Raw genomic sequence first — 15,536 nt, 5'->3', positions numbered from 1 at the left:
AAGCTTATTAAAGTGCAGTCACTTCTGAGAAGACCGGATCCCAAGACAAGAGGTGATGTAAAAGCTCGAGTTCTTACAGGGCTCCACAGTGAAGCACAGAGCCACAATCCATAGCACTGACAATTTCTTCCCATTTTACCAGAGAACTCATTTACTTGTTTGCTTAAATTTAGAGCGCAAGCCAACCATGCTGGGCAGATTTGTGATAATTCAATATTGCACTATTTTACTGGCTGATGAAACAAAACAAAAGATTACTACACTGTGCAGAGTTCACATAATTTATCTCAAGATTACTGCTTAAACCTAGCAGCTTGACTTTGTTTCTGGAGAGGAAAAAAGCACAAACTGGATGCAGTGATAGCTGCACAGATTGGTAGCACCCATCTGGGAGCAGGATACTCAAAAGCAGGGACTATCTGTGTTGGTGTTCATACCACACATCCCCAAGGTCCTGAGTGCCTAGACAACTAAACCATACAACAACAGCTCCTGGAGCAATGATCCAGGACTCTGTAGCTCAAAAGGTGAAAGCTCTTTCTTTAGCCAACCAACTTTTTTCTTTCCTCACCTATTTTGCTGCAGAGGTTCATTCAGACCACAGCACTCAGCTGGGAACTGTGCAGGAGTCATCTGAGGGTCCTGAGCAGAGGGAACAACTAAAGGTAGCTTTGTACTGGCAAATTCAAGAACATACTGCAGCATGTCAGGTAATGGGAAGCGGCTTGGGCCAGAGCCATATTTCATGTATCTAAAGAACAGAAGCAAGACAGCAGAGGTCTGTTAACTGAATCCTCACACAACTCATTTTACAGAGAGAGGAAAATAGTATGAGCAAGCCATATTTATTATCAAATATTAATGCCTAGTAGTTGCTGGTTATACTAATAACTAACTGTGGTGTTACTTAAATTAAGCTCTTGAACACAAATAGCTCATTTTCAATTTCATGCCTTGTTTAAAGAGAAAAACACCAACTCGAGGGGGAGGGAGTTGGCTGCTTACCTTTCCAATTTCTGCTGCAGAATTGCGATTTGCTTCCTCAACTTCCTGGTCTCCTCTCTCTTCCTTTGAATAATCTCTTTACTGCTGTACAAATACCTAAACAAATAGCACCCCCCCCCCCCAAAAAAAAGTGACTGAGTGAGATTTGTATACCTCTAAGCTCTGCACGGTCTCTCCTATGCATACATTTTAACATTTCCCTGCTCACAGACCCACCCGCCTCTCTATTTCTCTAGTTAGAATAAAACAGAGCAAAGTGTGAGGAATCAGTTTTGAAATACAACAACCTTGTAAAATCTCACCTGTCCATATAAATAATCTGGGGAAATTCTAGCTTGTTGTGAATCTTCTCTGGTTGCCCTAGTGACTGATTGAACTCGAACCGGGAGAGTTCAAAGGTTAACACCGGCGGGAGCTTTGTAAACCAGCGCTGTAACAAACAGAAATGCCCCAACGAGGGCACAGGTTTTGAGAGGACTGATGAATGGCACATTTTATATCAACAAGTAATTCTGCCCCCCAATAACTTTCTTCCCTTATACATACAAAGTGTGATCTAAATCAATATGAGTTGCTATTTAGAAAGCCTAATTTTACAAAATATAAGACTTCCACTTCCATTTTAGACCTTCACCATACAAAACATAGTTAAATAATATCCAAAAAGTCAATATTTGATGCCCAGGGCACTCAGATTGATAGACTACCATTTAGTCAAGGAGCGAATTTAGAATAAGTTGGCAAATGCTACACTGAAACAATGTATGTAGGCCCACGGAGAGGGAGCGTTACTTCACAGTGCTGCTGGCACACAAAGAACATCAACAAATAGCAGCCCTTAACCAATCTCTGTGCACTCAACTCCTCTCTTGGTCTATTCGGAAACTGTTTAGCTTAAGAGGCACAGACGACAGACCAACTTCTCAGTATTTGGTGTGCTGCTCTAAGTGCCACATTGAAAAGGTTATTCGTAGTTGCCTTTATACTTTCCCTGGCGCCCAGCTTTCAAGAGTATTTCTAACATCCATTGCCAGCAGAATATTTCATGCATTCTAACGCAGTGCAAGACAGACAGTACCCTCCCCCTTTTGGGATCCGATAGTACACTAAAATCATACTGCTCAGAAAGATCCATCTCAGAAATCCAGAACATAATGGTTCATCCGCGGAGTCAAAATGCACCAATAATATTGGCAGTGAGGGCCAATATTAATGTACACAGAGGGAAGCTGTCATTTATCATGACCCTTTTGAGAAAAGTCAACCAAACATCCTCAAACAACAACAGAAGAGAAATGTTTATACACCTGCTATCAAGGTAAAGACACAGATTTCTAGTTAATCCTGCTGTATATCAGGCTTCAAAACACTCACCTAAGGTCTCAAAAGATAAAATGCACTTTATTTTCCATGTCCCCTATCATGAAGTCCTCTAGTCACGATATCCTGGGAAGTTAAATTAATGAGCACAGATTTTCCAATTACATCTCTTAAAATTAAAAGGGACAGTCCTTGACTTATGTCCTTGTTTGAGACACTTTCCCCTACTTTTTAGTTAACCATTTAAAGGAACTAAAAGCCATGGACCTCTCCTATCACCTGTTTAGCTCCATCTTGCTCACACTGCCTAAGATTTTGCACAATACCAATCCTACCAGAAGTCTGCTTCAACTGTGTCTGTGTGGCTCTAACACAGGAGCAGCAATCACCAAAATCAGGCAGTTGATTCCAAAGGTAGATGGGCCTTAAAACAAGCTCATCCTGAAGTCGAACCTCTTTTTCCTTTTTTAATTCAAGTCACTGCAATTCATCTGTCAGGCGCTCATCTAATGAGTGAAACTTCTTTCCCCCTCCCCCTTTTACCACCAACTTTTGTAAACATCTCTTTAGTGTTATCTTCCAGCACCTTTTTAACATGGCCTACAAGCTAATTTCCCTCAGTCTGCCTTCACATCACATGATTCCTTCCATCATTTTAGCTGACCTTCTCTGTAGTCTAATTTTCTCATTGCTTTTATCTATAAAGTGAGGCTGAATGCAATGGGTGTATCTTAACCTTTTACTTTGTTGCAAAGTTAAGCAGCTTATGATTGACTCATGATTTGAGTAATTAAAAAAAGGAAAAAAATTATCAGCACAGGCAGAAGGTTAAGAGTTACAACAGGAGAGAAAAATGCACACTATAACAGGGAGAAAAAATACAAATTCCAAATGGCATACCATAGAGTTAAGCACTGTACTTTTACCCTCCGAAAATATGGAGGCAGTGGTTCTCCCCTACTCAGGTACAGGTAGGCTTCAATAGAAAGAGAGAGACTTTATCACACTTACACATCAGAAGCAGGCGCCTTTTTAAAAGGGTAAACTCCTGGAGTAAGTTACATTGGACAACAATGTCTTTACAAATAAACTAGGGCTTGGTGGCTTAGATATCAACTCACATTTAACATTAATGTACATTTAACAGACTGACCACAAAACGTTTTACATTTGGTGAAGAGGGAATGTTTACAGTCACCATTTTAAGTTACCAGGATACAATAGGACCTCCCTGCACTACACTGACTGCATCCTTTGGAGAAGAGCAAATAATACATGGAACCAACCTCTTGTCCATACTTCACTGATTGATCAGAAGGTAGTGGCTCAATCTCCCCTTCTACCATGGCCCCTTCCAAACATTCGTTCAAGTTCCGATAACCGTTTACCTGAAGGGGATACTGGCCAAAGGTCTCTATCTTAGAAAAGGTTTTGCCTGAATAAAGGGGAAGGAAAAAAATATAAACCACCTTAAAACAACAACAAAATACTCTCTCCTCTCTAGCTTATTTTAGCATATACAACTATATGTTTCCTACCAAAACAACAGCCTGTAACACTCCACGGGATTTGCAACAAGTCACCCAAGATCTTTCATCAGGCAGGCAGGTTAGACATGTCATCACAGTAGAGAAATTAGGCCCCTATGTCTCTCTTCTCTAGAGGTGAGACCCTTTACACATCTATGCTCATGACGGTGAGTATTTAATAGAGGATACTACCCTTTGGAAAACAGACTTTACATTATATTCACCAGCTCTAGGACAACTATATAAAGATAATCTTATCTGTACACCTATTGTACTAGCAAAGAACCAGACACACAATCTCACCAAGAAACTGCAACAACACACAATGTCACAAATCATATCATAGATCTACACTACAGCAACAATCAAACCACTCAAAAAAAGAGTTAAATGTAAAACCAAAAATCTCTAACTTACCCTCATGGACCCCTTCAGTCAAGAAAGTCCCATAGAAGAGTTGCACCATTGGGTTTTCTGATTTGTCTCGAGGGCTGCTGTTTTGTTAGACAGAAAAGGGAGCATATGGGTGAGTTACACTTGCCTTCACAAGAATACATATATATTAGAATTTTTATTTTGATGGCATCAGCAAAACATACCAACATTAATATAACTGGAGAAAAAGGTAGCAAAAATGGCCCAAAACCCAAGCTATGAGGGAATAGGTGGTGTGTGTTTAAATCCTCAACTAATAAATATTACATATGCTTTTTTTTTTTTTTTAGGCCACAAGGTATTAAAATTGACTTAAATTTAACAGCTAAACCTCGGCCTGGGGCTTTGTGCCTAAAAACAAACAAACCAAAAGAAGAGAAAGCCACCAATTTGTAGTAATACTGATAACTATACTCTACATTTTAAAAGTGCCTTTAGAAGGATCCCAAGATGCTTTTGTAAATATCATCATCCCTTTTATGTAGATAGGTAACACAGAGGTGGGAGTGACTTGCCTAGATCAGGTTACAGAGTAAGCTAGTGGCAGAATCAAGACTGCAACCCAGGAGTCCTGGATACTTGACCTCTATTCTAACCCATAATTGCTGGTTCTGGATAAGTTTGCACTCAGAACTCAAGTTATGCTTTTTTAACATACCAGTTTATCCTTACGGACAAAAAAATTACTCTTCTGCACTTAAAAAAATCATCAACAGTTATTTAAGTGTAAAAAGCAGCAGCTTTTCATACAGCGTGACCCTGTACATGTCAAGACCTTTTATTATAATTGTAACTATCACACTACAGATTAATGCACTATTCAATATACATTTAGAGCACCGTCTGTAACAACTCTGAACAATACAATATGGGGTTTATTACCTGGTGAATAATCCTTGTTGAAGAGTTCCATAAAAACTTATGTACTCTGTAGGTCACAACTGCATTGAATAAAAGCACCTACCTAGGCAAGAAATGCTGATGCAAACACAGAATGCTGAAAAGGGATTATCCTGACTGGTGCAGTGAAGAAATGGTTTCTTGGTTTGCCTAAAATATTAATTTAAACTCTAGCATCTATTAGCCAAATAGTCTAATTAAAAATCTATTTTTCTGGGCAATAAGTAAAAACAACCCAAAACATAAAAACTCACTTTACATTCACAGACAGCTGGAATGCATCCTCTAGCCAATCCAGAAGCTTGTGTGTGACTTCGCTCACATCTTGCTAAAAGAGAGCCAGAAATTAGAGAGTGAAAGATTCTACCAAGAAGCAGGTTTTATTAAAATCTCACACTTTTTCAAATATACTCACAAAATGATTGTGGTATCTCTAACCATGTGAATGAGCTATACAAGTTGGTGTTATTACCACTATTCTAGGTCAAAGATGAACACTTTATCCAGCACTGTACTAAGTCAGAGGAAACTATCCTGGGGACATGGAGAAGAAGTCACGTTTCAAATCTGGTGGTCCCCAGCAGCAACTCCGATAGCAGTGAAGGGACAAATTTCACATTGGCTATTTAACTGTCTTTTTGGTATGTATGTGCCTTTCCCTGTCATGTATCTTTAAGAGAGGGTTTTACACACACTGTCAGGTGAAACAGACAGGCAAGCATTTGGAATTATAGTAGCATTAAATGACACATGACTGTTTAATATATCTTTGCTAGGGCTGTTCTGGGGAAAGCCAAGAGGCATTGTATCCATTTTACCTGCTGTTCGTCAGCTGATTTAAATGCGCCTTTTAAAAGTTCCAGTGATGCAGTGGGGTCTACAAATTTACGATGTGTCCCCAGCATTAAAGCAAAGAGACACTGAAGTTCCTGCATGAATGCAATATTTCTCTTTTCCTAGAAAAGAAGAGAGCACAATAGTCTACTGCTCAACAAAAGTAGGAGACATACATGAAGAGGTAAATTAACAGGGCCAGCACAAGGAACGTTAATATAATGGACAGTCTCAGAAGAGACCAACTTGTGTTAGGAACCCCTATCTCCTTCCTCATGATGCAAGGATCTTTCTTGAAAGCAGATCTGATCACGAGTCAAGTACATGGGAGAACTGAAGGATTTGCAATGGTTCCTCAAAGTGGGAAATCTGGGATCAGGAGAGGTGCCAGAAGTAATATGGCATCTAGAATAAGGCGGCCAAGCTGTACTCTAATATTCTGAAGTTCAGACTTGCGCTAGAGACTTGGGGTATTAAGGGGAGGTAGGGGGGAGACTGAGAGGAAACATGTCCTGAATTTCTGGAGTCACCAAAACAGATTAACAAGGCACAGATTTTCCACTCTCTCTGCAGTTCCTAGTTTTTGAGAAAAGTTATAGGAGAAACTTTCAACCATTTCTGTAATAACTCATTATCCTCAAGAGCAATTTCCCACCCTTGTCTACAAGCAGCAAGTCACTTTTTATAGTCACCAATACAAACTGCCAGAATCCCCGGGGAAGAGCCAGGCGTTTCCAGGAGAACTTACACTGCGACTTCGACAATTCTCAAGCATGCTTTGCGGGAGAGAATAACTAAGGACCAGCCTACGAAATTCCGGCAGCTGGAAGAGAGACTGAAAGGAAAAAAGGGTTAAGAGAGACTGTCCTGGCTGGTCAACTCAAGTCTGGACTTGGGTCTCATCTTCATTTGCCAAGTCCATGTCATTCTTTGCAGACTGTATGTTTTCCTTCCTCACCCCCAAATTCTTCAGTGACTTTCTCCTTAAGAAGTAAAACCTTTAACAGCTCTGCCTTTCCCCAAGACTCAATTCCCTCTCTCCCTCCCAACTAAATTTTTCAAGTAAATTAAGAGAAACCTTTTGGGAAAGAGTAAGGAGAGTTCTTCCCACTCCCGATACTTATCTGCTGATGTAAAAAGAGCCCGAAGAAGTAAGTGTGTTTGGTTCTTCTTTCTGCTGTCTCTTCTCATTTTACTAATCACTAATAATAATCGCTAATAATGCACCCAGTCTAGTTTCTTATTAGTTCAGGCATCTAAGCCACTGTACTCCATTAACTGGAATCTGATACACCATATGCTGTGGAGCCAGCGTTCACTCCGGTAAAATTACATTATCATCACTTTACCAGTCTGGTTTTTGTCATTCAAGAAGTATTTTACCATTGCACCATGACACAGAACACACATTTGTAAATAATAATAAATACGTGGATATATTTATATAGCCTTTTTTCTGTTTCTCACTTTTGCTCTGACTACTTGGCTGCTGTTTTTGAACAGGATCAGAGTAAAATATGCTGCCACACAAAGAAACTCACACTTTAGATCATTTTTGTTTAAAATGTGAAGTAGAAACTGGGTGGGCCTGCACAATCTGCTCTCAAATCTTAGTTCTGTAATGGAAGTCTCCAAAAAAACTGCATCCCAGGGTGAAGACACCCAGTTTTTCTTTTTATATTAATGTGAAGTTACTGAAAAGAATATGGGGAAATACAGAATAGCTAGCTGGCTCACTGTGACCTTGAAAGTCAACTAACCTCTCTGTGCCAACATTTGCCCACCTGCAAAAAGAGGACATTACTTCCATCATGGAGGTGCTGCAAAGCTTATTTAATTGCATGAAATGCACATTTTGACCCTAAGATAGCAGGCATTACAAAAGGGTAAAGTATTACTGCTACCACTGCATTACCTGAATGACTGCACTAAACCAGCAGGTATTTCCAATGTTCTTCATGCCAACAGGCCAGTCATCCACTCTCCTCCAGTCATTCTGCTTGGGATTCTCTCCCCAGACTTCACACCGTTTCCTTTTGGAGCGATTTTTGTTTTCAGCAGCATTTGCTTTGTGGGCTCTGTCAGGGGACAAGTATGCAAACATCACATTGTAACGAAGCATCACATGAGAGTCTTGACAGCCTTTTAAAGGGGACACAAACTCATTTTGGTATGTAAGCTTGGCTAGTCAAGTAACCACAACAGAACAAGACAAAAGGAATTACAGATCAGGGCCCCATTGTGCTGATAGATACTCATAGCCATCCCACCTGCCTCACAGAGCTTCCATTCTTAAAGATGAGAGGTAGGTGGGTGATTCAAATAAGGCGTGGAGGGGCTGTGGGGGTGGAATGGGTAACAATACTACAAGCATTTTTTTTTATAGACCTACATGTGAGATTTGTAGACAGAGCATATTCTGTTTGTTAGTAATGGAGATAAACTCAACAAATGCAACCCAGTTAAAAAGGGAAAAGGGAATGGCTGTTTAGTAACCTATGTAAAATGAAATTGATGCAGGAGGCCTCAGTACTGTTCTTAGTGGATAAGTGCCACAAAAGCCTCTACATTGGTCACATCGGTACAGGTGGCAGGGACAGGACTGGCCATGAAGATAACTAGCCTTCAGTGTGGTATTGTGGTACACTGCCACAAAAGCAGTCTGTCCAAGTCAGATAAAAAGTACCTTGGCGACAGTCCCCAGAGGGTGATAGTCCAAGCACCTTCCAACATCACTAAGCTCTCTTTAGTTGAATGAATAACATTTGTTTTACAGTTGATAAGAACGCACTCTGCATAAAGCCCCAGGGGCCACGTAGAAGCAAAGAACAAAAAACAACATCTACATTCACTGACCTGTTAGCATCTCTTTGCACTCCTTGAACTTCCAGAGACTCCAGGAAGCTGAGAGCAATGACTGCCTGGAGGTCATCTTTGTTATCAGGAGTTAGATCAATCACATCTGGAAATTGAAGTGGAGTTATCAGTTTTGCACTAGAAGCAGTGAAACATTTGGGGGGGTTCGGGGGGAAGGCCAAGGACCAAATAACGTTAACACAATTTTGCTACATTAATGCAATTAAATCAAATTGCAGAAATATCACAACTTTCTGCTGAAAAATTAAATTAACTCCATGTTTCTTTAGTTTAAAAAACAAATACTCTACAATCTAGCAGTAAGCTGAGAAAAAGGTGTGCACTGCACGGTGCTACTGAAAGACCAGGATTTCCTTACACCTTGATTAGGATATGGGAAGCGGATAAGAAGCAGTTTGGACTGGTCTAACAAAAGGAAACAAAGTGAAAGCCTTAATTAAAGTTCTTAGTACCACAGAGTCACAGATTCCAAGGCCAGAAGGGATTATTGCAGTGATCTAGTCAGACCTCTTGTAAACCACAGGACTTTCCCCCTCAAATAAATCTTAAATCATATATTTTAAAAAATATTCAATCTTGATTTAAAAATTGTTCATGTTGGAGAATCCATCACAATCCTTGGTAATAGTTCCAATGGTTAATGACCCTCACTAGTAAAAATGTAGGTCTTATTTCCAGTCTGAATTTGTCTAGCTTCAACTTCAGCCATTGAATCATGTTATACCTTTCTAAGATAGATTGAAGAACCTGTTATTAAACATTTGTCCCCCATGTAGGTACTTTTAGACTGTAATCAACCCCTTAACCTTCTCTTGTTAGGGTAAACAGATTGATCTGCTTGAGTCTATACCTCCAAGGTGTTTTCTCTAATCCTTTAATCATTCTTGTGGTTCTTCTCTGAACCCTCTCCAATTTATCAACATCCTTTCTTAACTATGGACACCAAAACTAGACACAGTTTTCCAAAAGCGGTCGCACCAGTGCAAAATACAGAGGTAAAATAACCTCTTTACTCCTACTTGAGATTCCCCTGTTTGTACATCCAAGGATTCCTTTAGACCTATTGGCCACAGCGTCACATTAGAAGTTCATGTGCAGCTGATTATCCACCACAACCTCCAACTCTTTTTTAGACTCACTGCTTCCCAGAACACCTCCCCTGCCTAAAATCTTTGTTCCAAGATATATACATTTCAATTGGCTTTATCAAAACACATATTGTTTGCTTGCACTCAGTTTAGCAAGCAATCTAGATTGTTCTGTATTAGCAACCAGTCCTCTTCATTAATTATTACTCTCCCAGTGTTAGTTACTGAAATGGCTTTAAGAAGTAAAGCGGTTTAGTTTGTTAACATTTTGTGCAAAGACTTGGAATCAAATTCAAGTCAGACATTGTGTACCATTGGTCCCATACTGAGTCTTGTGAATGCTCAGCCAATTACAAGATCACTTTGTTTGCCACCTATTTGGGAATAAGAGAGCGAAGAAAGCAGCCGTTTTGAAACAGATGGGCCTTAAAAAGCAGAATAAAATGTAATTGACTGGCCCCCCAGCTACTCCTGAGTATGGTGCTTCTTATTTTATAAACCTGCTTAGTGCATAACAGGCAGCTCAATTAGGAAATGCATTGTTTGTGCAGCATATTTGTCTTTTACATGATTAAAGGAAATTCTTTCCAGGTACTTGTACGTTTAGATTTATATATCTATATAAGCTTCCTTATATTTTAGCTTATATTTATACTTGGGTGTTTTGTTTTGTTTTCAAAGCATGTAATTGCTTTTAAAAACAATTTCCAATTATTCAGACTCCTAGTTCACAGTAATCTGTCGGGAAAATGTCATCTGGCCTACTGTCTAGGTGCTCTAGCTGTCAGTAGCATTACTCAGCTGTGCAGTAACACTAAACAGATTTAGCTGCTGAGCAGCAAGAACCTGTTGAAATGTGGTGAAGTAAGCCCCTCCCAGAAGTTAAAAATACTTATTTGATCTGTTGATATGTGAAGCATGGCTCCCTGCCCCCGCCAGATACTATCTTTCCAACCATGCTTCTGGCAAAAAGCAGCTCTTGGCATTTATCTGTTTCCAGGAAAAGAGTGCAGTACGCTACCTTCTAAGGAAAAATCAGCAGTGATTTTACATCAATTAACATCAACAACACAGCTGTGCATGTGATAGCAATTGTGTAATATATAATGCAGATGAGGCACAGGCTATTTACCTTATGACATCAAAGCCTGTCTCCACCAGTTGCTCCAGCTAAAATTTTCAAAATCAGCTAAACCCTATTGACTTGCACGGGCACCATGACACTTAAGTCACTCAGGTGCTTCTGAAAATGTTACCCTTAGTGGCTGTGTATCTCACTGTTGCTCTAACATCAGTATCATTTTATAGTACAGACACACACGCAGATACTTAGGACTACTATCCTGCTGGTACTTGGGGCTGGAGTAAGCTCAAAATGGTAAATGTGTGAGTGAATGAAGAACTACTTCTCTAGACGAAAGAGAAACTGGATAGCGAGGAAGTTCTGGTGACAAAAGAAGCTGGTTGTTCAGTGGGTGGGAACGATCAAAGAGTGGAACACAAGCTTCAAAGAAAGTGCTTAAAGACTAGGTTTAAATGCTCAAGAAAATACTAAATGAAGGAATTTGGTTTCCCCAGGCTGCTAACAGGTATTTGTAGAAAGAAGTACATGTCTTAACAACTATCCTCAGTTCTCTATGCTACGGTGTATGAGTGCTTTAGGGCTTTTCTACACTGGCAATTAACAGTGCTGCAACTTTCTCGCTCAGGGGGGTGAAAAAAATACCCCCCTGAGCGCAGCAAGTTTCAGCACTGTAAGGTGCCAGTGTAAACAGTGCCCCAGCGCTGGGAGCTTCGCCCTTTGTGGAGGTGGGTTTTCTAGAGCGCTGGGAGAGCTTTAGCCTTGCCAGTGTAGACTAGCCTTTAAGGTCACAAAAGGCTACCAAAGCAGGGGGAGTGATTAGAGAAGGTCATACGCTCCAGGAGAGCTGTTAGTTCTTAGCAGACAACTGATTTTAAACATGAAAATCACTGCAGTTGGGCAAGCGGCATGCTGAGTACTGCTTATGGCACTATATTCCAGGCTTTAGTTATAGTTGAATACTAGAAACGGATGGAAAACATTAAGCTCCTTTTGGCTACCTGAGTTACAAGGCCCTCCCCAATGAGTGCTTCTTAGACCCACTCCTGGCCAAAGCCCTTCAGACACCAAACTGTTCTAATCCTGTACAATAAGCCCGTCTGTGTTTTATGTGCTGACCATAAGGTTCTAGTCTTCCAGTTGGGTGGCAGGACCTTACTTGGTAATTATTTTGTTTCCTTCTTATCCGTATGTTATCAGCAACCACTGTTTGCTGGTTCTACCATGCAACTCATGGGCATGGAAGATAGGGCGTTTTGCCAATCACTTAAGAGGTGTTTACTTGACCTGGGAAAAAATGTCAGCCAAGTGGAAGTACTCTCAGAAACTCTGGGCATTCAGAGCCTGATCCCAGAAGCCTGAAGTACAAGAGAGCCACAGAATTAAAACCCAACTGAACACACAAGAGAGCACTCTTAATGAGAAATATCATCCGCTTGAAAATAAATAAGAAAATCATCTTATAAATGAGAATCAGATTAAAATAATTAGGGAGTGTCAAGGTAGGGCTGACAATTACTAAGCAAGCTGTTATTGCTAAAATTACACGACTGTGCCATACCCATATGTTATGTGAAAGAGTATGCTGTAAAGCAATGAGTGCACAAAGAAAAAAAAATATCCAAGAGTCTAGCACATGTCTGTGCAACACAAATAAACACTGTCTAACAAAGAGGTCCATAAAACTGAACCAATTTTCAGCAACATCAAATCCTGTTAAACCTATATGTTCCTTAACCACTTCACTTGACTGATATTGGTTCAAATAGCAAGGACACCCCGCCTCCTGAGCTGTACCTGGCCTATGCAACTTTTTACTTATTAATTAACCCAGAGTATGTATTAATACCTGGGGGAGCAAACAGCTGTGCATCTCTCTCTATCAGTGTTATAGAGGGTGAACAATTTATGAGTTTACCCTGTATAAGCTTTATACAGAGTAAAACGGATTTATTTGGGTTTAGACCCCATTGGGAGTTGGGCAGCTGAGTGTTAAAGACAGGAACACTTCTGTGAGCTGCTTTCAGGTAAACCTGCAGCTTTGGGGCAAGTAATTCAGACCCTGGGTCTGTGTTGGAGCAGACGGGAGTGTCTGGCTCAGCAAGACAGGGTGCTGGAGTCCCAAGCTGGCAGGGACTTGGAAGTAGTCTTGGCACATCAGGTGGCAGCTCCCAAGGGGGGGTTCTGTGATCTAACCCGTCACAGGGCTTATATAGGGCACAAGTCTTGTGGTAGCCCAGCAGGATAAATTTCACCCCCAGCAATTTCTTATCAATGATAAACCCATATCACTTTCTGAGAAAGCGTGACCACGAATGCACATAATATTCCAGATAAGAATTAACCACCTACTGGTGGGTTGCTCTTTACCCACAGCACTCCCTTCACAGTCAGATGGTTCCACAGCGACTGCTTCCTGGCCTGGCTCTTTAACACGCTCCTCAGTGAGGAAGTTGACTGCATCAGTTAGGTCACCATTTGCAGCCTGAGAGGGGAAAAAAAAGGGGCAGGGGGGTGGAAATAGCTAAGTACCCATTATTCCAGATTCTTTTATATACAGCTGAATGAAAATCAACACCATCCACATGAAAGAGAACACGCTGGCACCAAGTCAGCTTTCTCCAACCATGGGGAAAAGCTGACTGCCAAAAAGGAGTTAAAATTTTAAAGCTGAAAATTTTCTCAGATGATAAATAATTAGCATTCATTCTATACCCTTAAGTGTCATTCAGTCAACTCTGGTTCCCTTAAAAGTGATTAGAGCATTCACAGGCTCTAATATCAGCAAGGTACTTTAAAGTACATACTTAATTTTAAGCATGTGAGTAGCCCACTGAAATGAGACTATTTATGTGCTTAAAGTTAGGCACACGCCTAAGCATTTTACTCTACTGGGGCCTTATCAATGGGTGGGAGCACTGTGTCCTCAAGAAGTCATGAGTGTGGCCCTCTGCATTGCTTTATAATTGTAAGAATGTGTAAAGGAGCTACAAGAACCATATGTGAAACACAGATCATACAGCCCATATCACAAGAGAAAGAACTTAAAATAACACGGGTAGACAGACCTATTTAGTTTTAGGGAAAAAAAGCAATGTTAAAATTTACAACCCAAAAGCTTTTCCCCCCCCCCAAAACTCTGTAATCAATTAATTCCCTGAATTTAATTCAATATTTTACAACTCCCACTTGAAGAAACACTGAAGGGGACTTTGTTATTTGTTAGATTCCTTCTTTTTTAAACAAAGTCTCCATGCACAGCCAGCAGCAACAGCCACCTCCTGGCTGACAGGCCTCAAGGCAACAGACTCCAGTGGTCCCAGAATAGACAATATTAGTGCTGTATTACCCTTCATTCCCTCCCAGGTTTCTGTTGCAATTTATAATGCACACTATGATTTATAGTAGGGATCTTTCCAGGAAAGTGTTTCTTCTTCTACCTAGGACCTCTCATGTGCCTCTTTATAGCAAATGCTGTTCTGCTCCCAGTTCTGGCAAAACGACCACAAGTCTGAAAGTACAAACCGCAAGTCTGTGGTGGTTGTTTCAGCTGTGGAGAATTGTGAAGACTGTTCAGCTGAAGGAAAACTTATTTTACCCCACATTTTTATTTATGGTTATGCTTCGGTACATACATGAAAAAGCCCACTTGAGCCAAATTTCAATGTTTCCAGGAAATGATTACAGCATCTCAGCATAATACTTGTAGTTGCAGAACAGGTTCTTAAAGCCTACTGCTGGAAAAGTATGGGAACTGCTCCTGTTGTAGTTTGATTCAAAATTTAGAAGAATGGATATTAATCCAAAGAAGAGTTACTTCCTTCAAGCCATAACATCATACGCTGCATTCATGTATCCACCCACATAGGCCTCTCATGTCTTTAAAATAACAGAAATTAGACAGGGGATAACTTAATAGGTGACTTGGTCCATTCTCCTGTGTGGACAGAATAGCTCTCTGTAGCACATATTCTACTACTTTTGTCAAGTCCAGTTTTGAACATCTCAAGCAAGGCAGTATTCTAATCTCTGCATATTACAAATGCCAAACAAATATTTGGAGTTTAAATGCTATTTACAGAAAGCTCATATACAGGTTAAAGCTTGAACCAGCGCATGCAACAAGACAAAGTCAGCAGAGATTTCCTTTCAACAGAAAAACGATGACATTCACAGCATCTTCGCAAAGCATACTAACCTTCAGGGCTGCATGAAGGAACGAGGGATCCTGAATTCCTGTGATTTCTCCCAAGCGGTTTAAGAGCATTTGGCAATTCTGTGTTACAAAGGACAAGGAAAGTTCACGTAAGGAGGTGAATGAGAAAGACACCAAGCTTCTGCCGCGCGTCAGGGGCTTATGATTTTGACTAACACACTGACACAAGACCCAGCACTCTGAGATAATGACACTGTCAGACTTCAATCTGAATATGTTAGAATTCTTCCAGCGGGTTTACAGACTAACAT

At 40.4% G+C, this 15,536-nt stretch overlaps 1 protein-coding gene across 7 annotated transcripts in view; it reads right to left on the bottom strand.

Annotated features, from left to right (window-relative positions):
• USP28 (ubiquitin specific peptidase 28) overlaps positions 1-15,536 on the bottom strand; it is a 52,944-nt gene that overhangs the window by 25,185 nt on the left and 12,223 nt on the right. For 5 of the 7 annotated variants that reach the window (XM_044997075.1, XM_044997074.1, XM_044997078.1 and 2 more), the window contains 12 exons: positions 15,268-15,345; positions 13,422-13,554; positions 8,880-8,985; positions 7,939-8,101; positions 6,772-6,858; positions 6,008-6,145; positions 5,444-5,517; positions 4,272-4,348; positions 3,612-3,760; positions 1,308-1,435; positions 1,006-1,101; positions 572-751 (listed from right to left, as the gene is read on the bottom strand). In XM_044997075.1, coding sequence (XP_044853010.1) covers positions 572-751; positions 1,006-1,101; positions 1,308-1,435; positions 3,612-3,760; positions 4,272-4,348; positions 5,444-5,517; positions 6,008-6,145; positions 6,772-6,858; positions 7,939-8,101; positions 8,880-8,985; positions 13,422-13,554; positions 15,268-15,345 — 1,409 coding nt within the window. Of the gene's footprint in view, positions 1-571; positions 752-1,005; positions 1,102-1,307; positions 1,436-3,225; positions 3,302-3,611; positions 3,761-4,271; positions 4,349-5,443; positions 5,518-6,007; positions 6,146-6,771; positions 6,859-7,938; positions 8,102-8,879; positions 8,986-13,421; positions 13,555-15,267; positions 15,346-15,536 lie in introns of those variants that run through there. The other 2 variants (XM_044997076.1, XM_044997079.1) reach the window with 2 other exon arrangements.

Source organism: Mauremys mutica, chromosome 22 (genome assembly GCF_020497125.1).
Source record: "Mauremys mutica isolate MM-2020 ecotype Southern chromosome 22, ASM2049712v1, whole genome shotgun sequence".
Classification (NCBI taxonomy): domain Eukaryota; kingdom Metazoa; phylum Chordata; order Testudines; family Geoemydidae; genus Mauremys; species Mauremys mutica.
This window is presented reverse-complemented; position numbering and strand designations above follow the sequence as displayed.